Here is a 24,209-nt window from a genome sequence, read left to right on the forward strand (position 1 = left end):
ACATAAGTTTAAGATTTATGTATAAGTCTTAAAATAAATATTTTATTTGGGCGAAATGTTTTTAAGATTGTCCGTTACAAAGTAAAAAGATTCATTTTTATTTGCTCCGCAGACAAAAACATCATCTACCCCTAAAAGCAGGCTATTCATACTGAACAACAGCTGCGTTGAGTCAGTTTTCGTCTGCGCACACTTATAATTCCCAACTGTTTCTGGCCGTTTGCTCATGGAGACCCTGTTCGTTTTCCGTTTCAAGTTATCGCTTCTCGGCCTTATGGCTAAGATCAAAGTGTAGTATCTGTTCTTATCAGCTTAACATCTGATAGTTCCTCCATTGGAGGACAACAAATGTTAAACTGATTTTTGGAATCAGACGGAGTGCTAGGAGCTTGCTCCACCTCTGTCGCGGGTTGGCCCGGTATTGCAGTACCGCCGGGATTTCGGCCCAACTGAATAATAAATATAAAACCAATCTAAAATAAGTTGTGATAAAGAGCTAAACTGAGTTTCATTATAAGCAAGTTAATAAAAATTTAACTTAGACCGACATTATTTAATATTTGGTATTATTTCCGGCTTTTTGACTGAATGTCATAAAAATTTCGAAAATAACAAGATCTTTTCTTTAATCAACATTAAAGTTACCCCGATGGAAATAAGACTTTTTTAATTGTTAGTTAATAATTCGTATATTTATTTCGATAATACACCTATTATGAATACAGTTCGCATCTTTGATTGTTTGTATTAATTTGTTTTGGTACAGTTAGGGACTTTTTCTTATCGGTATGTTATTTTAATTAAAGTATTGAAAAATTGGTTACGATACTTTAGATTTTGATAAACATAATATTAATTTATAATAGACATTTAAAAAAAAATTATCACTGACACATTTTAAAGGATTTCATTCGTATAAATATTCGAGCATTAGAAGTAGAATACTGTTGGGATGGAATTAGTCGAATTAACATGCAGATAAGGAAACGTCCCTAATGACTATACTAATACAAAGTTCAGTGGAGATTTCGCTCTTTTCAAGGGCGCCTCAAACATTGTTCCTAACACTCTGGTCAGCATTCAGCAATAAAAGTAGATAATACATTTGAAAACAAACAAATAATTGATTCAAATAATGTTCAGCAATTACGATACGTTAAATTTGTCGTTTTCAAAGTGAATGCTTTGGTTTCTTTTTTTTTCGGTGTTTGGTTTCGCTTTTATAAAGGACAACTCCAACTACGGAACAATCTGAGGCTGGCTGCTTCCATCGTGGCTAACTATTAGCATGTGTACTAACTGGTGAATAGCTGCGCTATGCTCCCACATACAACATCAACCATACCATAACAACGCGCTTACATATCTTTGGCGAGTGACCACTACGTTCAATTGAATGGAAAAAAGGGAAGAGACTTGTGATGTGTGTAACGTATACAATGTCAAAGAGCTACAGTTAGAGAGTGTTTTTCGTGTGTGGTTTTCTTAAAACGACGACAGATTTTGTGTTTGACCCTCGCGAACCAGTCCGAGGTCCTAAACAACCACTGCTCCGGCCTCCGAACGGCTAACTGGTAGATCGGGACAATTCTTCCAGGTGTCCGAAAGCGGATCATAACATTCGACAGCATTGATAGTCACTTGGGCTCGGTAGAAGTTCACCTCACAGGGCTGCAAGAGAAGCATACAAAAATAATGATTAAATTATGAATTAAATAAATGGAAATACACTGTTACCTGATCACCGCCAGCTACGTAGAGTAGGCCATCGGCGGCGGCCACGGCAGGAATGGCTCTGGGCACGTTTAGTGCACACACTGTAGTCCACTTGTCCTCGTCGAAGCTGTAGCGTTCCACGGAGCTGAGAATGTCCTGGCTGATGCTACTGCCTCCAACCACATACAAGTACCGATCCAGAACGGCCACACCCATTTGACAGCGAGCTGTTTGCATGCGGGCCAGCTCGTTCCACTCTTTTGTAACTGGATTGAAGCTGCAATGGATTTTTATAAAAATATATAACCACGAAAATATATATTTTTGGTCAAATACCTAATTAAATCCGGCAGATGACGTGTTGTAGTTGTGCAGCCACCCACAATGTAAATGAGACCCTCAAAACTGACCACACCCATGCTGAATCTGGGCTGCGGCATGCTGCCCATTAATTTCCAGAGATCCTGCTCCGGATCATAGCACTCCATGGAGCCGCCGATGTCGTCGCCTATCCAACCGCCTACGGCAAACAGATTTCCGCCCATGGTGCAAAGACCGAACTCGCAGCGCGGCACAATCATCGGGGCAATCGGTTGCCAAACATCGTTCTGTGGATCATAGACCTCGCCATTGGCCAGAATCTGTGAACCGCGCTCTCCTCCTACCACATAGATCTTGCCATTCAATGCTGATACACCTGGCAGGATGCGTCCCACCTCCATAGGCGCCGTTTCCGTCCACTCGCGCCGGAATATATCGAATTTCGCCACCGTCTCGAAGATGCAGTCGGCCGAGTTCCATGTTCGCGGCGTATCCCGATGAGATCCACCAATGATATATATATTCTTCTTGGCCAGCTGACGGGGACAGACCCGCAGCGGCACCAATTGTCCGCGCTTGGACGCAATGTCCCGGCAAATGGAACGCAGGGCTATCTTCACGGACATGTCGCGACAGTCGTCCTTCAGAGCCTTGTCGATCACCTTCACCGGAACAAGCGCCATGCGCACGTGGGACAGAACATCGAAGACGTAGCAGCGGCGCTGCGTCACGTCGTGCTTAATCCAACGGAGCGCTGCCTGGAACACCTGCGACTCGGAGTCCACACGCAGCAGCTCCGAGTTCAGTAGCTGCGAGAGTAGGGTCTGTGGCGTTTCTAGGAACTCATCTTCAAGCGTTATCTGAACGAAGAAAGAAAGGACCAATCAGTTAATATAGTATATATAATAGGTACATTTTTGCCAAGTGCTCAAATTTAACGTTTCAAGGCAGAAATGGGAATAACTTTAAATATTATTATTTGAATATTTTTATCGTTTATCTCTTTGAATATTTTCGGTTCCAATAAAAATAGAACCCTGGTAGACTGATTCAATGACCCACTTTTCGTTTGGGCGTTACACCTACAAATCAAGCCTTTCAAGTGCCTCCAACTTACCGCTGGGAAATTGGCGTGGACAAAGTTCAGTGCACTCTTGGCCAACGACTCGCAGTTGTGGGCCTCGGCGAAGCGTAAAATGCCCAGGGCATTGGAGGCGTGCAGCTCGCGGCAGAGGAACTCGCAGCACCCGTCGACCACCTCGTTCAGCTGCAGCATATCGGCGGCGGCCAACAGCTCCTGGACATTGGACTGTAAGATCGAAGAAGGGATTAGGATTCGTGGACCAAGCGACCAAGGGCTTGACTCACCTGGGTGATTTCGCAGCGACCCGTATAGATGAAGTCAAGCAGGATGTGCAGGATATCGCCGTCAATTGTGTGCAGCACCACGGATTTTTGCTTGACCTCATTTAACCCGAGCTCGGGTCGAAACATGGCCTCGAAGTAGGCACTGGCTGCACTCAGGACAGCCCGGTGGGCACTCAATGTAGCCATTCCGGCGATAATCTCCACGTCGCAGAAGCGGGACTGCTCGCGCAGTTGGTTGAGATTGGAGAGCACCTTGAACGGATACTGGGCGTTGCAGTAGGAGGGCAGGTTTGTGCGATGGCTGGCTGCTGTGGCCCCAGATCCCAGATTTTGGCCAAAGAAGTCACCGTCGCCGCCGCCGGTGGGATTCTGATTGGCGTTCTGATTGGCATTCGCATTCGGACTGGTATTGCCATTGTATTCGTGTATCTGGTATGTTTTCAACGGTGGCATTTCGTCAACTGTTGGGTTTTTACTTTCCGGCGATCTTGAATCGGATATCGCCTTAATAAATGCACTTTTCGGGCGACAGCACAGCTCAGACTCTTCGCATTCAATTGTTTGGCTTAATTAAACTTAATTGCTGCACTCTGCGCTCACTTCACCCGTTGTTGTTGCTGCTGCTGTTGTTGTTGTCGCAGTCCGTTCATTTTTCTCCAATCAAAAGGCGAGCACACACACACACCCACACACGCAATACGAACGACTGCAGGCAAAAGGTTAGCATATCACACATTAAAACAACCGAAGTCCGCCACTAAGACAGCTATTTCCCCATTAAGATGAAATAGAGATTTTAATATTTACAAACTGGCATATTTCTTTGACTTTTCAATGCACTTTTGTATGTAGCTGGAACTGGAATCGATGTTTTTGGGGGTCTATCGATGTTGATAGCAGTTGCATCACGCTTGCCTATCGATAAGTTAAATCATATACTAACTACTAAATATATCCAGCACCTATCGATAGTAATCGCTGCTATCATCTTTGGTCCACCTCTTGTTGTTATTTAATTATTTGTATGTTATTTTCAATCAATTTTCAATGAAAAGCTGACAAAATGATGTCACGAAAACTACTAAACCTCCGCCTGGGATACCTGGCACGGCGCTTGGCCAGCACAGATCCGCTGAACATTCAGAACGAGAGGCTTCAGGCTTATTTGGAGTCCCTGCGCCAGGAATACTACGCCGTGCGAGTCAACGCCGCCGGAAACAGCAAATCCTACGCCCGTCTCGCCCAGCTGGAGGGCGTGGTCAGTGCCCTGGAGCAGCGACGCGTACTGGAACGGCACATCACCAGTGCCAAGGACATGGAAGCGGAGAAGGACGAGGATATGCGTGAGCTGATGCGCGAGGAGAACGAAGTCTATGTGGATCTACTGGGCAAGCAGGATCAAACCTTACTGCAGGAGCTTCTAACGCTCTCTGACGATGAGGAGTATCCGGCTCTGATCTTCGGCCTCAATGCCGGCGCCGGTGGCCAGGAGGCAATGCTATTCGCCCAAGAACTGTACGAGATGTACACCGGCTACTTCGACCACATGGGCTGGGAGTGGGAGGAGTTTGCCAGCGAGAGCACCGACATCGGGGGTCTGCGGCACGCCAGTCTGATGGTGAGCGGCGAGGATGCCTTCCGCTGGTTGCGCTACGAAGCTGGAGTTCACCGGGTACAGCGGGTGCCGACTACTGAAAAGTCTGGACGCATGCACACCAGCACCGCCTCGATAACCGTGATTCCTCGACCCGCCGACATCCAAGTGCACATCGCTGAGAAGGATCTGAAGATCGAGACAAAGCGAGCGAGTGGAGCTGGTGGCCAGCATGTTAACACCACCGACTCGGCTGTGCGAATTGTCCATCTACCCACGGGTCTGGCAGTGGAGGCGCAATCGGAACGCTCCCAGCTCAAGAACCGTGAGCTAGCGATGAAGCGTTTACGGTCGCGACTTGTGCAACAGCAGTTGGAGAGCGTCGAGGCTAGCAAGATGGCCACCAAGAAGGCGCAACAGGGTAGTCTCAATCGCAATGAGAAGATCCGTACCTACAATTTCGTCCAAGATCGCATCACGGATCATCGAATTCAGGGCGGTACGCTGCACAACCTCGATGGTTTTCTCAAGGGCGGCGATCAACTGAGTGGACTCATAGAGAAGTTGCAACTAGAACATCGAAGGGAACGACTAAAGGAGCTCTTGGATGCGTGGGAGCCACCAAAGGAAGCTATTGAGAAAAACTAGAGCTACTTTCGTTTGTTACTACATTTATACGCCTATGTTTTAGAAGATAATTGTGCTTCCGCAGCTGAAGTGATAATAAAATAAAACTTTGTCTCAAGAATTATGAATTCCCTTCAATTGCAAAAACGCCTAGTTTGGAAGAGAAAATATTACTTTATTTCAACCAACTTTCGCAAAGTCAGAGGCACTGCCCATGTGCAGAAGGTGCTCCTTGACTGCTGCCTCCAGAATGTCCCTTATCTCGCGGCAACCCGCCATAGCAGTCTCGATGACAGTTTCCAAGTGATCGATGTGGAACCGCTCGCTCATCTCAAGAAAGGCGATCTTCTCGGCGGTGGGCAAGGCAGCCACGGTCAGCTTCGGGCCGCCGGATACCTCCTCGAACTGGGAGATGTCTGTGAGCGGGATGTTCGATTTGCTCAGTGAGGCGGTGCAGGCGACAATGAACTCGTTGAGGCAGATACCCGCATCAATTAGCGCCAGTGTGGCGGCATTAAGGGCCACCGCATAGTTGGCGCCGTCGTCTTGGAGCACCTCCACGTATATGTCTATCTGGGAGCGGGGATATAGTTCAGATTTAATGGCAGCACTTAGCGCCTGCTGCAGATACATCTTGAACTCCAGAGATTTGCGATCGCCGCGCGGCCTATTCTTGCGCTCCGCCGTGGAGAAGGTGGCCTGACTGTACTGACAGTTGATGACGGACTCCGTCTGATTGCCCTTGGCCTGGTGGGGTCCATAGACGGCAGCCAGAACCTTGGTGTTTCCCTGCTCCATGTAGGCACTTCCATCGGGCTGCTCGAAGACTCCCAGTTTGCACTTGATGCGACGCAGTTCATGAGGACGTCGTCCGTCCAGACGGAGGCCCTGCTCGCTGAGCAGATCGTATTTACCAGCCATATTTTGGAACTTTAGAAATACAATTGTTTTGATTTTAAATAAAAATCACACGTGCGGCGCGGTTTGTTTACAATTTTAACAGCAGTGTGGAAGTACTAAAAATACCAAAAGTCCATGAAAAAATCTTTTTAAAACCAACTTCTTTTAAAATGTACATCGTAATTATGTAAGAGTAAATAACTAAATAAGCATACGTTGCTAAATTGTACTACATTAAATCACGATATATAGAAATTTAATAAGATTCTTTAAATTTAATTTTGAACGATGTTTGTTGATTACCCCTACTACAACATTTTGACATTTAACAACACTAACACATGGTCTAATCGATATCCGATAACCGCATACCGATAGTCGTTCACGATTTTTTGTAACCCTATAATATAAAAATAGCTTCGAGTGCAAAAAAACGGAATTTATGGGAATAAAATAAATAAATACTAGTTGATTCGTGTAAGAAACTGTGCTTGCCAGCACCAGAAATACGCAAAATGTCCAAGTCAAACGCAGGTGGGTGTAAAGCATCGTGAAAACGACTCAAACTGAACAGACGCTTCCGGGTGCAAAACAAAAATAGAGACCTAAAAAATATTACATACTTTAAAAATAATGAACTTGCTAACGAAAATTACAGCACGCTGGGTAAAATTCTTCAATGCGGCCGGCATCCCATCTCCTGCGGCCGCCGGCTATGCCCATGTCTTCGTGGAAAACCGCATCCAGGACGACATGTTGTTGGATCTTAACAAGGAGTATCTCCGGGAAATGGGCATCACATTGATGGGCGATATAATTGCCATCCTGCGGCATTCAAAGACCGTCTGCGAACAGAATGCCCGGGAACAGGTCCTCACCACGGAGGTGGTTCAATCAGTTGTCCGACCGGTATCGCCAAAAACCAAAGCGCCGGTTGCAACTCCAAAAGCAAAGGTTAATCCGCCTGCGAAACCGGCAAGACGGGTGCTTCCGGAGCACGAGGGCAAGTACAAGGTGACACTGCCCTCGGGAACCACCGAGCGCAGCAAACAGATCTTGGCCAAGCGGGAAAAGTGTAAGATTACAGATTATAAATTAGATCAAATTTTCAATATTTCTTCTTTTAGTATACTCCGATCGTGTGAGCAGCTCCAAAAAGTCGGACATATTTACGCGCCTGCATGCCGAGGACGAGGCGCAGGAGGGCATTGTCTCCAGTTCCGGCGAGAGCACCGTCCGCGTGCACGTCGCCGGCGTATCAAAAACAGTGGCCACCTCCAGCAACCATTCGGTCTTCGCTCGACTCGGTGGCAAACAGGGCGCTCTTTCGGAGGAGTTCACTTCGACCAGGGAAATCAAATCGATTCTTAAAAACACACACCGTACAGTTGGAGGAGGTGGAGGAGGGGTCACCATGAACTCGCCCATTGTAAAGGCGAAGAAGGTGGCCGCTTTGCCGCAGCAAAAGGTCATGCTCGTTCACAAAGTGCCTTTAAAAAAAGGCGACGATGACGACGATAGCATGGACGATCTCGAAAGTGACGAAGACGATTACATGTCCAGCGGAGAAGATTTCGATATGGGAGCCGGTGAAAAGATTGTAAAGTTCGCCTCCACAGCAGAGGTTCGGGAAATCGTTCCCGAAGCGGCATACAAAAATAGGCAAGGCAAAAGTTTTGCGAATAACATTAAATCGAGGCTCGGAATGGGTATGTTTGCTTCAGAGGAGAAGTGTCACAGTTAATTAATCTTTAACATTTTGTTTAGTATCCAAACTTCATGCCACAAAGAAGACCTACAACCTAAAGGCATCGCCTGCAAGGAAACCACAGGCTCGTCTCAGTCCTGTTAAGGGCAAAACCATACGCATGCGCAGCGACGAGCTGTTTAGCCGACAGGACACGATGCCCGTCCACAGGAGGCTTGGAAAAACCGCCACATCCGCTCCCCTCAGAGCTCCACCAGCTCCGCCACATCGACAGCAGCGACCGGAGCCGCAGAAGAAATATGTTCCGCCAAGGCGCCATAATAGCATGAATGCTGGTCACAGCAGGCAGCGAGATCAATCTGGCTCTGTTTTTGACCGCCTTGGCTTCAATAACTCTATGTAAAGTTTAAGTAATGTGAGCCTAATTAAATTTGCCAGTACATGTTTGAATTCATATAGAAGTTGGTTTGAACTGTATGAAATGGATGAGAAATGGCAGGATTTTCGATCCTGATCTCATTTACTGTCCGCATTCAAGTTCGGCTTAAACTCCTGATTGTTGTGAATACCGAATACCGGATTAGTATCCATCGCAAGCTGTCAGAACATAAAACCAATTGATTAACTTTATGATGAAAAACTATTTATTTTGTTTAAAATTATATGTATCTACAATTACGCTAGAATTTCGCATTCGTTCATATTGTACAATCTGTCCGCGTTCACTTAAAGGTCTATATCACTGGTTGCTAGGCAAATCACTCCGTTTCGAATGTGTTTATGTGCGCATCAAGCTCATTGCTGCAGCAGAGCCTGGAGGGCCTGGCGCCATTCCAGTGGCCAGGTGTTGGCATCCGGATTGATGTTGAGCAGTTGTCGCATCTGGAGCACGGCGCGCTGCTTTTGTAGCATGTAAGCGTATGCCTGGTGATTGAAGACTGGCGAATGGGTGACCGGAATTTGAAATACCGGAACTTGGGTGACCGAAAGCGGATGTTGCTGGTGCTGCGGAGGTGTGGTTGGTGGTGTGGGAGGCAATGAGTGGTGATGGTGCAATGGTTGCTCCTGCTGCTGTTGCACCTCCCGCTCCGTCTCCTGGCGACGTTTTCGTGGTGTATTTTCGCTGAGGGCATATGGCCGGAACAGGGGCGTGGCATTGGCTGTGGGGGCGATATCCTTGGAGCTCTTCTTGCCAAACTTTTTGTGTGTATACCCGGCGGTTTTGAACTTCTTGTGGGTGTAGCTCTCGCCGACTTCCGACTCGTTGTGGTAATCCATGTTCGAAGGTGCCATGATTGGTGTTTTAAGTAGTGGTGGTTTTAGTTGTGCTGTTCGTTGAGTTGTTTTCACGACGGCTGTTAAGGCTCGACTATGCTCCTGCTGCTGCGCAACCAGGTTTTTATACCAACGAGATCAGAGGTCCTACCTGAAAACACTATCATTAAGAGCGAACATGCGCCCTGTTTATGGGAAAATCTTCGTTGACAAAAGGTTGGCATTGTCGTAGGGAGAAGAAAAGGATTTCGGCATGCACCCATATACTACGAGTACCTGTGACCGTTGACTACCTGCTCATCCGAAAGTCCTTTGTAATTAATTTTTCATTTGCTGCAGCGCGCTGCTCGCACCTTCTATTGTGTCTGCCTAGTCCGTTCGGTTTTTCTTGGAAATTTTCCTGCCGACTTTCTCGAGAAGCGTTTTCTACCTCGGAATCTGGCCAGCGCCTGCGCTTGCCACTCTTTGATGCTGGGCCACGTTGGCTGGACGCTTCGGAATCTGGATTCTTATCTCGCTTACCGCTAATCTGCCTCATTAAGTTCTCGTCCAGGGTATCCGGGGATACCTTTATGTACCTTCGGCAAAATGCCAGCCGCTGCTTAGTCACAATAGTCATTGAATGGAAATTTATTGGGATTTTCCCGAATCTCTGTCCTAGTCTGTTCAACGGATTCCTTGGATTCTTTTCTCGAGTATTTTCCAGACGTAGTTGCATACCATTTATTGATTTAGAGATCACTCGCGGCGATATAGCATTGCTCAGATCACTATAGCCTTTTGTATAATAGTAGAGTCATCATTTTTGGAAATACAAGAAATTTTGTTTATAATATGTGATTATATGATTATTATACATTTATTATACATTAATATTTGTTGGTTTGCGAACATGAAATATTGGTAATATAGACATTAAAATATTGCTATATTAAATAAGAATAGCCAAGGTTCTGCATCTTATAATTTTGCAAAAATGAACAATCAAGTGAAAATTTTGTGATATAAACAATATAATATTGCTATACTGTTTTATACTTTAAGGGTTATAACCGACTTTAAATATCACTAATAAGGATCATGTTTTATGATATACAAGTACATACATACATATTTGCGCAAATTGGTTTTTCTTGAAGCTGTTTTTTATTGCTTAAAATGTTTATTGCATTTAGATGCAGTTCGAAATTTCATTATTGTAAATACGTTTACTACTGCTTTTAGCATTCTACTGCTATACTACTTCTATACAAGTCGGATTTATAAATACATATATCCTTAACTTTTGTATTGGCTTTTTAGGTGAATTCTTAAACGTAATCTTGGGATTTAAATTAATATTCAAAACCATTCAAAGTGAATAATCTTCGGTTTAAGGTAGTATATTTATACAAGGTTATCCTGGACGCAAAGAGAAATAATTGTTGCTACCATACAAAGTTAAATATTCTCTATTCTGGATCATAATATTTACAAAAATATCTATTTATTTTCACCTTCATCATTCCTCCTTTTTTCTCAGAAAAATGAAAGCTTTTCATGCCTAAAATTTCCCATCGCTGAACAGAACTACTCCTTAGAAAAATATATGGGAATCCATTTTCCCATCCACCATCCTGTTAATTCAACATTATATAATGTACAACATTATTGTATCATTGGTGAAAGCACTTCCTGGTAGGATATCAATGCTCTTTCTAAGGTCATTCCCCTTGAAAGAATGAACAACACCTTCCCTGAGAGGACCCCATGCAATCGATTCTCTCCGTTCCAGAACAGATGAAAATTGATCAATATAATAAAAGGGAAACAATCAAACAATACGACAATCTTTCACTGTAATACTTCAACTGAACAAATAACCAACTCCCACTCCGCTCCTGCTTATTGACTTTGGGATTCCTTGAGGCGGGGCTCGTCTCAAGCCCACCTGAAATAAATCCGCTTAGGCGGGGGAACAGTGAAATGTGAGAACCATCTACCACATATATTCGTTCCCTGACTGCATAAATCAATGGACAATGGACCATTGAATGAAACGGAAAAATCCGACATAATGCCAAAGACACGAAACCAGAGAGCAGAGGGAGGAGCATTCAGTAATTGCCCGTGTTCTAGGATATTTCAACCGGGAGATTCAGAAACTCCGAGACGGTTTTTCTTCAGCTGTCCAAGCTGAAAGTCATAAACGCTTGTTGTTCGAATCGAGATCGGGCATTGAAAACTGCAGCATGTCTGCTATTCAGGTGCCACAAAGAAAGCCGAAACAATAGCGGGTCGGCCGGCAGACAGCCTGGACGAATTGAGCGCCAGGATTAGAGATTACACATGGGATCCTACACAGAGATCCCTTTTTCGGGCCCGACAACAGGTAATTCCATCGAAAATCGTCGTCCACGTAAACAGACGAGGCAAGGACAACAACTGGTTTATGACACCCTCGAGAAGATTGCCAGCCTGCGGATTAGGGACTCCCTATTCCCAATTCAGGTAACAGCAGCCGATTAGTTTTGGTCCCGTTTTTAGGGAATGAATGAAATGCGTTGGGGAAATACCTGATCCGTTTTCCCGTGATCCACAGGTACGCGGTGGGAAAATCTTTGCCATTTGTGCCAATCCGTTTTTGTGGGAGGCTCTGCGAATTACCTAATGTTGCATAAAACGGATGACCAGGAGGAGGGGCAGCACAGTCATCTCGAGGACAGCAAAGCGTACACCACTACTCTGATATCAATCGAGAATGGATAACTATAACCACAAGAAATTCACTGGAGCTCTGAAGCGAAAGCGCAGCATGGATGCGGACTCCGATGACGATGTGGTCTTCATCATGGAGCAGCCGGGCCAACGAACTCCAGAGCAGCCACAGCCCAAGCGACGCTTCTTCCGACCCTGGTTGGATGAGTCCCCGGAAGAGGAGCAACCACAGCCGCCACGTAAGATTGTCGCCACAACGACACCGCCGCCACCGCAAGTGGATGCCACCTACCACGCCAACATGGTGCGCAATCACCACAAGCGCCGCCAGCGCAGTCCGCAGGAGCAACTGCGTCGGGATCGCAACACCTTGGCCAGCCTGCGCCACCGACGCTCCCAGCAGCAACAGCAGCAGCTCATCGAACAGCAGTACCTGACCAGCCGCATCCAGCACGAGGCCAATCTGCAGCAGCAGATCCGCCTGAGCCTCTACTACGTGCGCTTCCTGCAGCAGGCGATGGCCTCCACGGAGCCACTGCCTCCCACGCAGCCAAGGCACATGATGCCGCGCCAACAGACCACCACCCAGCATCCTTGAAGGGTGGACATGGAGCTAGGACTAGGCGCTCCTCAAAGCGCTCTAACTTATTGTAGAATAGCTGAATAGTGATTGTGATTACTTTTAAAGTTTAATTTATTTATCTGGTTGACTAAACAATAAACACACAAATTGTTATCGAAATAGCTTGGAATTTTTCTAATTTTTGGTAATAGAGGGATATTTCCAAAGAATTTCTAAAGGGTATGCTGGCATTTTTAGTTGGTTTCTGATTGATCGAATCTTACTTTATATATTAATTAAATTTATATCTTGCTTTAAACTTTGGTATATACAAAGTAATAATGCCAACATTCTTGATGACTCGATTATAAGTAAAACTAAGTGCTTGTTTTTTATATAAAATATGGGTTTATCCTGATTAGCATCATTCTCCCCATCCTTATAATATAGTTGTAATCTATAATCTAATAAATAATCTAACGACTGATTCTTAATCAACATCGTTAGGATTTATTCTAGACCAAAATTGACCGGAAGCATCAGCTCATAAGAGTTACCTCACTTGGTTTTCCTGCCACGACATTACATTAAATACATTTTATGTAATTATTTTCTTGGAAGTGCAATTTGCAATGCTAATTTAGGTGTGAAGTAATTCTAGTGATCATAGCCAGACTAAAGTGAGAATTGAATCGATTTGGCACGAGTGACATATTGTGGGAAACACGGAATAAAATTGCAATTTATTTCAGTTGGATTTAATTATTTAATTTATAAACAAATCCGCATAGCGAACGAACAAAGTGCTTGCGAAATAATTAAAACATGGTGACAATAGGATCCGCCTCTATATATTTAAATAATCATCAATGAAATCATCATATTGTTGTCCGCAATTAAAAATTGCGCAGATAAATAAATCTTAATATACTTAAATTACTTATATCAGCAGTGTTTTACTAATTTATTTAATATGTGCCATATATATGTACATATATAGGAAGTTTATTTAATTTTTTAAATATTTTTTAAGGGCGTATTTTACTACCTAAACTAATAAATGAGGCATATATTTAATTCATCTCTCAAGACTTCCATGAATGCAATTCCTTCTACGTAAACAAAAATCGAATCTGCCAGCAGTCTTAAAAAATCCTTGACACTTCCTTCTAGCCACCGAGAAGGACACTTAATGCCATGTCATTCTACAGGAAAAGTGTTTGGCAAAGGACCCTCGAGAATTTCCAGGGAATTAAAACAAAGTGTGCTGAGGAACCAGGAGCCAAAGGGACCACACAAATTGTGTCATGCAGGTCAATAAAAAAATGCATCGCCTGCATAACAGTTGTTCGGTCCAGAACTTTCCTGTTCCGGTGGCCACATTTGTCCGATAATCCAGGTAATCCACACACCAAAAAAAGGATAATGAGGCAATCCAGCGACGGCAATTAGCGCTGTGATAGAGCAGGTCATAAAATATGCTGCTTAATCCAGGACGGAGATTACCTAATGCGGAATGGATGCGCTAATCCCTTTGTTGACAGACCCAAAACAAAGGGATTTCCCAATGTGGCTACCTGTGCCGCCTACCTACTGTGCATATAACAAGGATATCAATCTGGAAGCCAATCATTCAGCAAACGATCGTCCAACGAGTCACATCATCACACACAACTCATTCGGAGTCATATCATCGAAATACAAAAATGGAGAACTCATCGAGCTACACCCACAAGAAGTTTGCCGTCAGCAAGCGGAAACGGGAAGAGGACCAGGACAAGGAGAACCTAAGTCAGCAGTCGGAGCAGCCGATCTTCAAGCGACGCCAGACACAGGGATTCTTCCGACCTTGGTTGGATAACGAGCAGAACCAACAGGCGGAGAAGGAGACGTCACCGGTGGCAAAACCCAGTGGCCCAGGATCTTCGGTCAGCCAGTACCGTGCCAACATGGTGCGCCGTAGTCAAAATCATCGCCAGCGCAGCCCCAAGGAGCAGATGCGCCGGGATAGAAACACCCTCGCCTGCCTTCTCAGCCGGCGGGCCAAGCAGGCTCAGGAGGAGCAAGTTGGTCAGCAGTACGAGCAGTATCGGAGCCACCATGCCGCCATGCTGGAACAGCAGGTGCGCCTGAGTCTCTACTATCGCCACATCCTCCAGCAGGCGGTGTTCCAGCGAGCCATCAATCCGGCACCGGGTCACATCCTGCCGCAACAGCAACAGCAGTTCCTCCAGCAGATGGCCCTCTCCCAGCAGATGCTCATCTTTGGTGGCCAGCACTGCTGACCGTCCAAAATATCATAATCAGCGACTATGGATAGCCCAATCATGTGATTTAGTTTATTAAGCCTTAATTATTAATATTTATTGTTGACTTTGAAATAAATTAAAAATTATGCATTTAATTTAAATTACCGGTTTTGTTGACTGGGGGTTATTACTTGGAAAATTTGAAATTTAATCGAAAATTATTATTAAACTAGTTAGGAGGTCAGTGGATTGCAACCATTAAAAATTTTTATATATATAATAATGCTACATTTATTAGGATTTTAAACATGTTTAAGTTAACCCACCGGTTTGAAAAAGATATTAAAATTATATAAAATAATCAAATGATCACTGATCATTTCTAATTTAATTACAACCAAATTATGATCATAATATATGAAATTTAGATCAATAATACTAAACTTACTACTATAAAAAGTAGATTATCTATTATTTGATTTGACTTTTGGTAGTAAAGGGCTGAGTCTCCAGTTTTGTCTTGGCTGACCACTGGAGTAAGTGAGTCATCGAAGCATTGACAGATTTTTCCGAGAAACCATTTACCCAGAGTGTCATTACCCAGCAAAGTTCAACTAATTGTTGTCTAGCTAATTTTCATGGCGTTCTCATTTCGAGGCGGCTTTCGTCAAGGTTCAAGCCCGCCACAAAGAACCACATTTTGGACTGGGCCAAGCTTTTCGGCATCGCCTTCAACGCGGTGGATTGTTGGCTAATGATATTGACAGAGATCGGATGTGGCTGTACGGAGATATAGACAAAGTCCAAGCAAAGCTTCAAGTTCAATTGGCCAGTGAGACGGAGTTTTGCAAGCGCACACAGCTCGAAGCGCAGAAATGCAATTTTCAATGTTAGGCCAGTTGGAAAAAAACAAAAAAATAAAAAATAAAATGCAGCCACAACAAAACTCGACAATTAACTGAAATTGATGTTTGGGGCTGCATGGTACAAGTGCAAAGTGGTTTACTGGGTTGTTGGAGTCGCGACGGAAATTTGCGCCATAGGAAGTCGGACTGCCACAAGTACTATCAATGAAAATTAAAAGTAATTAACTGGGTTGCGCAATCGCCAAAGAGTTAATTATGTTATGTGCATGGGGGCTTCCCCGGCAGCATGAGTACGCCGACTAAATCAAAGCTCCTATTTTTCACTCACAGCCCGATGCAGTTGGCTGCATATGAGGCGGGTGCACTCAGTGACGAACATCAGCCTATGTTTTCTCCATCGGAGCACCCGAACTTCCTCATAGACCGTTGATTTTCTACTTGGTTAGGCATTATGCAAGTTAGCTGGAGTGAAAGCATGTTGGGTTTGCAATTGCCATTTGTCTTGGTATGCATCGAAACCCTTTCTGACCTTTGTGACCTCATTCTATGAAATGTGTTAGAATTGACCATTACAAATTCTATTACACCTTTGAAATTAATATCAGTTTCCAATTACTTTCAACTCAAGCTAGACAAATTTGCAACTAACAACAAGCTCTCTCATCTCGTTCTCACACTTTTGGCCATGTTCCGGAATCAGTATGACAACGACACAACCACTTGGAGTCCGCAGGGTCGACTCTTTCAGGTGGAGTACGCCATGGAGGCTGTGAAACAGGGAGCAGCCACCGTGGGACTGAAGGGCGCCGACTATGCCGTGCTGGCCGCCCTGTGCCGCACATCCAAGGACACGAACACGCTCCAGCGGAAGATCATGCCGGTGGATGAGCACGTGGGCATGTCCATCGCAGGACTCACGGCTGATGCGCGCGTGGTGTGCCAGTACATGCGGACGGAGTGCATGGCATATCGGCATTCCTATGATGCAGAGTTTCCGGTCCGCCGTTTGGTGGCCAATCTGGGTAACAAGCTGCAGACCACCACCCAGCGGTATGATCGTCGTCCCTATGGTGTGGGCATGCTGGTAGCTGGCTATGATGAGCAGGGACCGCATATCTACCAGGTGATGCCCACGGCCAATGTGCTCAACTGCAAGGCAATGGCCATTGGATCCCGTTCGCAGAGTGCTCGCACCTATCTGGAGCGAAATATGGAGAGTTTCGAGGACTGCGACATGGATGAGCTGATATGTCATGCCATTCAGGCCGTTCGAGGATCCTTGGGCTCCGATGATGCCGATAATCTCACCATAAATGTGGCCATTGTGGGCAAGGATATGCCGTTCAAAATGTTTACGGATGCCGAGAACCAGATGTATGTGGAAATGGTCAAGGGTATGGATCCACCTCTGGAGGCGGACCACGATGCTCTATCCGAGGAGGGAATGAGCGATGATGATATGATGGACCACGGACCAAGTAGCAGTGGAGTTCCACCCAATGATATATCTGACATGGAAACCACTGCATCCACCCGTGGCAATGATGCGCACTGATAGGATTAGAAACTCTCACAGAGTATACCAAATTTGTTGTTTCGTTAATAATGTTATTAAAGTTTATAGTTATTATTTTGCTTTGCTTTGGATTTGTTTCTGAATTAGTTTTAATAGCATGTATAGCATTTATATATACATCTGATTGAACCTAATCAGATTTAAGTAATGAAAACACTAGTCATTCCTATCAATACATTGAAATTTTCCACAGGGATTAGGGGTTATGCAAGTGAAAGCCTTTAGCGTGACCAATTCGATTACTATGGATTTGAAAATATCGTAGCTGCGACTAGCTAAAGTGTTTAGTATAACTTTAAGTGCGACGACGACAGCTGAGCGATGGACGGGAATAGGAGTAGTTAACATTTAAGCCCACATTCCCGTAGTTGTGGTTTCGATCGGTTTACGGCTCTATTGCCAGTGGTTTGACCAGGGTGCAGGGTTAATACCCAGTGAACTTTATCCGACTGGCTGGCCAGTCCATCGATATTCCCAATTGCTCCATGGGGAGAGGCAATTGTCGATGGGATCACCCATAACGATTTGCCCCAGGGGCTGATGATTGCCTATGACGCCAACCTTTGTGGATTTATTGGCCAGATCCGATGGCTCCACTCTTCATTGTATTTTATTATAATTATATTTATTGGTTTATTAGCGGTTGATTACTTCTTTTAATATTTATACCATTATTAAGAGCAAGATTAAAAGTCACGCACGCGATAAAAAATCAATTAGCGTTAAAAATGAAATTTTTATATATTATTTATTAAGAAGTTCCTGCTTAGCCTTTTAAGGCATTTATACTAAATACATACTAAATTTCTTAGCATTTAAAGTTCTTGAAGAAACTTAACAACTTAGCATTAAAGTAATACTTAACTATATAATACAATCCTGAAAGGAGGTGGGCGTGCCTAAGCATGCTCCTGCTTTATGCCACCGATCAGGTAGTCGATGCTAAAGTTACTCTTGGTACTCTCCTCCGGAACTCTCCTGGAGGAGACCAGCGGGTGGTCTTCCTGCTTGACCAGCTGCTTGAGATGATTCAAATAGACCCTGGCGCGCAGACTCTGCTCGGCGATCTTGAGGTGCTCATCGGAACACTCCTTGTACTGCTGTTCGATCTGCAGGTCATCGAACTTCTTCTTCCGCCGACTCATCCTGCAGGCAATGGTGTTCTTGTTGCGGCGCTCCTGATCCTTCGGCGAACGCTCCTTCTTCGGGAATTTTCGCACCATATTAACGTGGTACTTGAAGATGCCTTGGATGGCCTCGGTAATGATGGGACTGGCGGATTGGTAGGAAACGCTTGAGGATGAGGATCCCAAACGACGACGCTTTGGCAGTGGACTAAAGTCAGCATCGTGATCACTGAATTCCAAGCTGATGGAGTGATTTGCCGCATCGAAAGGACTCCGACTGGTGCAGGGTGTGCCGCTGCGGGAGATTAGCTCTTCCTTCAGCTGCAAATCGTAATTCTCAATCTTTCGAACCATGTCGAACTTTTTGTGGCGATAGATCTGATGGTGCTCCATTATAATATGGTATTGTGCGCTGTGGTTATGCTATGTGTGTTCTTCTCGAAATCTCTCGATAGAATGCTGTCCTGTGGATTGGTACACTAGCTTATATGGCGAAAGCCTTATCTGCCGCTCTACGTAATCCCCCCACAACTTTTATAACTTTGTTTACACAAATCGACGACGAATTTTCTTTTTGCAAAACGAAAACAAGATCATAAACCCGCTCGATTTGCCTGCGCACGCGTACATGCCACCCAATCCCGTACCCAAACCCAATCCATCCCACTTACCTACTCGTAAGCCCACCCGTTGGGCATCCCTATCTACTGGTCATGTTTATTCTTGCGTGCGTTCAGCTGGGATCTTTTGAATTTCAGATACAATACAATCCGAGTTTTTCCGGATCAGTAGGTGGCGAAATGCGCGCCCATCGATTGTCTGGTTCATTCAATTCGTGTTTGTTCCTCTTTCAAATCTATTATCTGCTGTGTTTTTCAATGTCGCCGTCTTTTGTAAAAGTCATATATACATTTATGTATCTATGGATTTTGGGCTACTCTTGTTCAATTGGCCTCTATTGGAAAAGTATTTTGCGGCCTCATTTGTCCAACTCCCTTTGTATCCTGCTGTTGATAAGGTGTGTGTGGCACTGATCTTTTGTTCTTCGCTTGTTTCTCTTTTTTTTAGATATCACTTCTTGGAACTCGGAGTGCCATTTCTGGGTTTGCAGTTTAATGCCAAAGATGTCGATAAGATGACGTCTATTTGGGGTTGCAAAAGGGCACATTCCTGTAGACAGTCTGCGTCTGCTGATAACGTGCGTTTATCTCTTTTGTGCCAGGTCACTTGATAAATCGTTGTGAACTCTGTGCATCTTAAAACGTTCCTAAAAAAGTAGCATTCAATAATTGACCTGCGTAAAATAAGCTACTTATTTGTTTGTCAATTAAGAACTGAGGTTTTCCGAGTTAGTATACAGATTTGTTTTACATGTATGACTCATTTACAGCCTTTTAAGCTTTGACAAAATCGACGTACTTCGGCTACTAGACACACGTGACTAAATAATCACTAATCAAGCACTTTAAAAAATGCCGTAAGGTGCAAAAAGCTGAATTAGCATTATAGCTGTTAGCACAGCCACGCTTGACACCAATTGTTTGATTTATACTTTCCTTACTACTTACTAGTAAAAACAAGTGTGTAGAAAATGGGCAGTAAAAGGTTCTGACTTTTCATTTTGAGGGTATGCACAAATGTATATTTTACTAGGCCACAAAATTGCAGTAAGTTAAATAGAGCCTCAGCGAAATGCAATAGGTTTTCAATTGATAGTGATAGTAATTTTAAATGTTTAGCCATGGAAGTACAGTGATCTTAAACTAAGTTATCTATAGTATCGCCCGAAATGGCAATAAACCCAGGTTCCCGATACATTTAATAAGGTGGTACGTTTTAATTAGCCGCCTGGATCCAAGATCTCCATCAACATCTCCATCACCAAGTCGAGGAAGCATCTCCAAAGAGACTCGGATCACTTGGGACAGCTGCCGGTAGTTGGTAGGCGGTTATGTGATGGGTAAGTCGGGTCGCACTGGGGTCGCGATAAGTCAAATCGGATGGCTGGGTGGCTTCCACTTCACGACTTTACGGGGGAATTTAATAATGTCGTTTGTATTTCGCTACTGTCTACTGTCTATTGACTTTTGCATTTGCTTTGTTTTCTACAGCTGCGACGGCGATTAGTTTCAAGCTATTTTTGTTATCCACCCACCACCCACCGCCCACCGCTCCGCCCCCAAATCCCTATTATTTGCTAATGCCGAGCATCTGTGTTTGTGCCTCTTTTTTATTTTACGTTTGTCTTTGCAATTTCGATTTGATTGGATTTGTTTTGTTTTCTTCCCATAAATAAGAGCCCGCCACCCATCGCAGCTCTCAGACGTTGATTCGCATTTGCATCGGTCAGGTTGGGCAATCCAACGGATGTGGAATAACTTCACCCAACGAGAAAGTCATTTGAACCAACATTCAATCTAAACGTATCCAATTATATATTAAACAAACTATCGAAATGGGTCGTATCTTTGGCGCAGTTGCTCTAATTCTGATGGCGGGCTCATGTTTGGCAGCGGAAATAGAATTGCCACCAGTTGAGTTCAAGCCGGTTCGAGAAATACGTGAGTGTCATTATACATATGTGAAAAATCGAACCCGATATTTAAATTAAGAAATAAGAAGAACTGAAACAATTCTTGGAAAGTGCAAACTTAGTGCATTTAAACAAAATAAATGTTAAAGCAAAATATATAAAAATAACACATTTATCTTAGAACTTTATTTCAAAAACACAATATCTTAAGATACTATAAAAATAATACGATCATTTATAACATTGGAATTGAAACTAAAAGTTAATCTTTAAATTTCTAAAAAATTCTATAATTTCGAGCGTTGTTTCAAACAATTTAAAAAGTACAAATTGTTAATTCGACACTTTAGTATACTCTGACGTTGCCAAGTCGTTTAATTTGTGATATTATCGGTTAAATAGAAAATTCGAACATACAAAATTGACTTCGTGATAGCAATAATCATGTGAAGCACGCAACTTTGTGTGAATTTTATAACAAAGCAATTCAACCGTCTGACAAAGTCAAAGTTTAAACTCAGATTAACTTAAAACAATAGAATTGCACAACTTTAGATACATTGCAATATATTGCATACCCTTAGCGAAAATCCTCTTATTTTGACTTAATGATAATAACATATTTAATGTCTTAGCTGACCTTTTAAAGGATTTTTAATTGTCCATGAAGCCTGTTTTGTAAAACTCAACATGTAAATAAGGTAGATAAGATTGAAATTTATATTCTTCACATCACAACGGAATAATAAAAAGAAGATTATATAGAAAAGAATTTTCTAAAAAACATATACACTTAAAAATTTATAATTTATAGTTATTTAGATAAGAATTTGCTGAAAAACATATACACACAAATAAATATAAATTATGTCAATGTAACACGTGATGTCTAGAAATTGTCCTTGATGTGAGCTTTATTTCGCTATTAAGACACTATTTTACGAATTCAATTAAAAGTATATAAATATAGTTCTTTGGCATACGCAGACAGACCATGACAAAACACAAAATGTAGATTGTCATGCTGATAGGTATTGTCTTCAAAAAGTTTTGGCCAAAAATAAACACACAGCCATTTAAATTACCTCATTGTCCAGCCGACAATTGCAAATGTTTTTTATACGATATTTGCCGACCGAGTCACTTGTTGTTGTAGATATAAATATAGCTTTTTTATGGGAGAAGTTAAAAATATATGACAAGTTCGTCGCTTAAGTCTTTTGTCCGGACATGTCACTTCCGCTGGTAAGGTAGACTTCTCCCAAGGTAGACCAATAGGAAAATTGCCGAGACGAACTTGAGACAACGAGCAGAACGAAACTCTTAAATGATATGCAGGAATTTTTGCTCAACTCACTGACAAAATCAAATCTAATCAACAAATTAATTGCGCATGACGTTGACAATTATGTGAGCGACGAAACGTTTAAGCCAAACTCCAACTGAAAATTCTCGGCTAGAAAACTGTCACGTTCTGATCATAGGCACATCGATCGTACGCGATATGGCTAACGTGTTTTATGCTGAACTAAATATGTCAAGGTCCCCATGCTCACCAATTTAATTTTTGTTTTTTTTTGTTTGGCTTGGCATTCGGCAGCTGGGGATATTCCGACCTGCCGGGAGGGTGACATCAACATAAGCGAGTGCATCAAGCAGGGCCTCCAGCAGATAACGCCACGCATGAAGTACGGCATCAGCGAGCTGAACATTCCGCCACTCGATCCCTTCGAGATGGGAAAGAGCTCCTACAGCTACACCTCCGGCCTGCTCCAGGGACGGATCTCCATGAAGAACGTTGTGGTCCATGGCCTCAGCGAGGGCATTGTGGACAAGGTCAACTTCCGGCTGAAGGATGGACGCGTGCGCATGGAGATCCTTTCGCATGTGCCACAAATGTTCGTCGAAGGCTTCTACAAAGCGGACATCAAGCTCAACGACCTCAAGCTGAATCCAAAGGGCGCCTTCAACATTACCATGAGTAAGTAACGTCACATAATAATTAGCTAGTATTATTATAATATTATTTAATGGTTTTGCTTGGCTTTTTCTTCTGCAGCTGATGTCGCGATGAGGGCGAGACCCATTGGCGAGCTCTACGAGCGTGATGGTCACACCTATCTGCGTCTGACCAAACTGGAGACTGAGCCCAAGGTGGGTGACCTGAAATTCTACGCCAATGGACTAGTTCCCGATCCGGTGCTGAGTACGTAATAACCAATCAGCTTTATTATAGCACTTACTAAACTGCTTTGTTTTCGCTCAGACGATGTCATCTTGGACTTTATCAATCAGTACTGGCGCCAGCTTTACCAGGCCATGCTTCCAGAGACACTGGCCACCTGGCAGCCCCTGATCCTGAAGTCCACCAATGACTTCTTTGCTGCACTACCGTTCGATATGCTTGTTACCAAGAATTGAGATACCTAACTTTAATATTGTTTTACTATTTATACCTTCCGCATTCATCTGTTCTACTCAAGGTGTTAACATAGTTTGTACCGAAATAAAGATACAATTACCTAAATATTTTGCTAGAATTACTTTTTTTATATTTAAAAGATATGTATATCTATGTTTTCGCGTTTTTGTGGAATTTGTAATGTGTATTTTCTTGAGTGAAAGGTTGCACTTACACTAAATCATGAGTCATGAGTCAATTTACAAGTCAAGATCAATTAAATAGGGCTTGAGTGGCAGATTGAAAATGTGGTGCTATAATGGTCACATAAAAGCTAATAAATTGAAATGTTTTATTGGTTTATTGGTAGTTAGGAATCGAACCAAATGGATGGAAAACTATTGGATCGAATAATGGAAGTCACTTAGTAATTATCCTATAAGCAATAACTCAAGACACTAATGGTTTTATGCAACCCGATTGAATTGTACTTAATTGTATAACTTTTCACAGGGCGTTCAATGACACACACAAACTTAAAGCTTCTCAGAATATAATAGATCTAATTTAACTTTCTAGCTAGATACTATATATTGTTAAGTTCATAGTACAACTAACTTTAAATATGACTCACGTAATGACGAGACTTCTTTAAGCTCAATTTGGCGGCCCTACAATGTCACCATTGA

The 24,209-nt window shown here is 43.4% G+C and overlaps 10 protein-coding genes and 1 non-coding gene across 11 annotated transcripts; 7 read left to right on the plus strand and 4 right to left on the minus strand.

The window, feature by feature from the left end:
• Positions 1-258: 258 nt before the first annotated feature.
• On the plus strand, positions 259-454 carry LOC120284284. The gene has a single exon (XR_005543518.1). It is a non-coding gene; the product is annotated as a U2 spliceosomal RNA (small nuclear RNA).
• Positions 283-4,306, minus strand: LOC27206199 (actin-binding protein IPP). The gene is made up of 5 exons (XM_016168994.3): positions 3,406-4,306; positions 3,155-3,346; positions 2,053-2,897; positions 1,738-1,993; positions 283-1,671 (listed from the first exon to the last, which is right to left on the minus strand). The coding sequence occupies exons 1-5, from the start codon at positions 3,856-3,858 to the stop codon at positions 1,537-1,539; spliced, it is 1,881 nt and encodes a 626-aa protein (XP_016024850.1). The 5' UTR covers positions 3,859-4,306; the 3' UTR covers positions 283-1,536.
• Positions 4,307-4,365: 59 nt separating this feature from the next.
• Positions 4,366-5,750, plus strand: LOC27206826 (peptide chain release factor 1-like, mitochondrial). Its single transcript, XM_016182619.3, has one exon. It carries the CDS (start codon positions 4,469-4,471, stop codon positions 5,645-5,647), a length of 1,179 nt encoding a protein of 392 aa, XP_016024857.1. The 5' UTR covers positions 4,366-4,468; the 3' UTR covers positions 5,648-5,750.
• A 30-nt stretch (positions 5,751-5,780) lies between these two features.
• On the minus strand, positions 5,781-6,835 carry LOC6739234 (exosome complex component RRP41). Its single transcript, XM_002076107.4, has one exon. It carries the CDS (start codon positions 6,545-6,547, stop codon positions 5,807-5,809), a length of 741 nt encoding a protein of 246 aa, XP_002076143.2. The 5' UTR covers positions 6,548-6,835; the 3' UTR covers positions 5,781-5,806.
• Positions 6,836-6,888: 53 nt separating this feature from the next.
• LOC6732168 lies at positions 6,889-8,690 on the plus strand. Its single transcript, XM_016180080.3, has 4 exons — positions 6,889-7,060; positions 7,185-7,601; positions 7,654-8,235; positions 8,294-8,690. Exons 1-4 carry the CDS (start codon positions 7,042-7,044, stop codon positions 8,635-8,637), a joined length of 1,362 nt encoding a protein of 453 aa, XP_016024858.1. The 5' UTR covers positions 6,889-7,041; the 3' UTR covers positions 8,638-8,690.
• A 165-nt stretch (positions 8,691-8,855) lies between these two features.
• On the minus strand, positions 8,856-9,638 carry LOC6732169. The gene has a single exon (XM_002079264.3). It carries the CDS (start codon positions 9,525-9,527, stop codon positions 9,030-9,032), a length of 498 nt encoding a protein of 165 aa, XP_002079300.1. The 5' UTR covers positions 9,528-9,638; the 3' UTR covers positions 8,856-9,029.
• A 2,429-nt stretch (positions 9,639-12,067) lies between these two features.
• On the plus strand, positions 12,068-12,827 carry LOC6732170 (protein PRRC2A). The gene has a single exon (XM_016180081.3). The coding sequence runs from the start codon at positions 12,250-12,252 to the stop codon at positions 12,802-12,804; it is 555 nt and encodes a 184-aa protein (XP_016024859.1). The 5' UTR covers positions 12,068-12,249; the 3' UTR covers positions 12,805-12,827.
• Positions 12,828-14,371: 1,544 nt separating this feature from the next.
• Positions 14,372-15,158, plus strand: LOC6732171 (protein Mabiki). Its single transcript, XM_002079266.4, has one exon. The coding sequence runs from the start codon at positions 14,475-14,477 to the stop codon at positions 15,051-15,053; it is 579 nt and encodes a 192-aa protein (XP_002079302.1). The 5' UTR covers positions 14,372-14,474; the 3' UTR covers positions 15,054-15,158.
• A 1,316-nt stretch (positions 15,159-16,474) lies between these two features.
• LOC6732172 (proteasome subunit alpha type-1) lies at positions 16,475-17,513 on the plus strand. The gene has a single exon (XM_002079267.4). It carries the CDS (start codon positions 16,569-16,571, stop codon positions 17,436-17,438), a length of 870 nt encoding a protein of 289 aa, XP_002079303.2. The 5' UTR covers positions 16,475-16,568; the 3' UTR covers positions 17,439-17,513.
• A 672-nt stretch (positions 17,514-18,185) lies between these two features.
• On the minus strand, positions 18,186-19,078 carry LOC27206505 (protein Mabiki). Its single transcript, XM_016178322.3, has one exon. The coding sequence runs from the start codon at positions 18,977-18,979 to the stop codon at positions 18,359-18,361; it is 621 nt and encodes a 206-aa protein (XP_016024860.1). The 5' UTR covers positions 18,980-19,078; the 3' UTR covers positions 18,186-18,358.
• Positions 19,079-20,902: 1,824 nt separating this feature from the next.
• Positions 20,903-23,646, plus strand: LOC6732174. The gene is made up of 4 exons (XM_002079269.4): positions 20,903-21,147; positions 22,720-23,100; positions 23,179-23,325; positions 23,386-23,646. Exons 1-4 carry the CDS (start codon positions 21,042-21,044, stop codon positions 23,538-23,540), a joined length of 789 nt encoding a protein of 262 aa, XP_002079305.1. The 5' UTR covers positions 20,903-21,041; the 3' UTR covers positions 23,541-23,646.
• Positions 23,647-24,209: the final 563 nt, after the last annotated feature.

Source organism: Drosophila simulans, chromosome 2L (assembly GCF_016746395.2).
Source record: "Drosophila simulans strain w501 chromosome 2L, Prin_Dsim_3.1, whole genome shotgun sequence".
In the NCBI taxonomy this organism is placed as follows: Eukaryota; Metazoa; Arthropoda; class Insecta; order Diptera; family Drosophilidae; genus Drosophila; species Drosophila simulans.